The sequence below is a fragment of the Lepeophtheirus salmonis genome, chromosome 7 (genome assembly GCF_016086655.4).
Source record: "Lepeophtheirus salmonis chromosome 7, UVic_Lsal_1.4, whole genome shotgun sequence".
NCBI classification, from domain to species: Eukaryota; Metazoa; Arthropoda; class Copepoda; order Siphonostomatoida; family Caligidae; genus Lepeophtheirus; species Lepeophtheirus salmonis.
The window spans coordinates 27658797-27660025 of NC_052137.2; the positions used below are offsets into that span (position 1 = coordinate 27658797).

At 34.6% G+C, this 1229-nt stretch overlaps 1 protein-coding gene across 1 annotated transcript; it reads left to right on the plus strand.

Moving 5' to 3' along the window:
* The first annotated feature begins 433 nt into the window (after nucleotides 1-433).
* Nucleotides 434-1229, plus strand: LOC121121315 (uncharacterized). The gene is made up of 3 exons (XM_040716203.2): nucleotides 434-702; nucleotides 768-869; nucleotides 937-1229. The coding sequence occupies exons 1-3, from the start codon at nucleotides 511-513 to the stop codon at nucleotides 1033-1035; spliced, it is 393 nt and encodes a 130-aa protein (XP_040572137.1). The 5' UTR covers nucleotides 434-510; the 3' UTR covers nucleotides 1036-1229.

A 1229-nucleotide genomic window follows, 5' to 3' on the forward strand; every position in this document is an offset into this window, starting at 1 on the left:
ATACTCCCCAACAAAAACTCTCACAATTTTAATCATATGTAAATAAAAATCCACCTGTGTAAAATAGAGCTATAAATAAACCAATAGATTTGACCTTTACAAAAATATATAGTAATATTAAATAAGCAGACGATGAATCACAAAGGAGTTGAGTAAACGCTTACAACTATTCCATGAACACTATGTACTACATATAAGGGGTCAATGAAAGTTTGCAAAAAAAACAGCACCCAACAGCATAATTGACAGCTCTTCATCAAACCGGTTACAATTTTATGATTATGTACATATACAACATATATTAACAACGAAGAGAACCAACAGCTACAAATACGGCAGTCCTTCAAATTAAATCAAACCACCTCTCTTCTTCATTCTTCTTCTTCTTCTTCTTGCCTTTTTTTTTTAATAAACAGTATAAAAAGATTCATTCAGAGTCTTACAACCATCAGTTCATCATTTGATTTGTGAGTTTCCAGTTCATCCAACAAAACCAACATCTATCCAAAAATGTTTAAGGCCGTCGCTTCTACCCTTGCTTTTGCTGCTCTCTTCGTTGCCACTCAAGTATCTTCTCAATCTCCCTCAGCTTATCAGCTCCCAGCTGATGCTGAATTTCTTTTGGATAGCCCAATTTCCACCACATTCTCCTGTGACGGACAATCTTATGGATACTACGCTGATGTTGACAACAATTGCCAAGTAAATAGATACACATCAATTATTAAAATGTTTTTGTGACCTCATACATAACTTTACACTTACAGATCTTCCACATTTGCTTACCCATTGAGGATGATGCTGGACAAATCATTGAGACTGCTCAATACTCCTTCGTCTGTGGAAACACCACCATGTTTGATCAACAAGTAAGCTACCATCAAAACATACTTAAATATAATATATCTTAAATGCATTTTATTTTTCCTCCCCTAGACTTTGACCTGCAACCACCCCGAAGATGCTTTCCCCTGCAATGAAGCTCCTTCTCTCTACGGTGCCGTTGAATTCGGAAGGATCCCTGAGAATAAGTAAATCTTCTTCCTCCTACCCCTTCGATTCCACCACAAATCAAAAAGACATGAGACCTGATGCAACTAAACTTTTTTAAAGTTTAATTTCTTCAAAATCCAACTTATTATTTCAGAGCTTTGATTTCATCAAATATATTTTCGTGTTTATTGAAATTTATATGAAATATATACAATTTATGACATAGAAAAAAACAA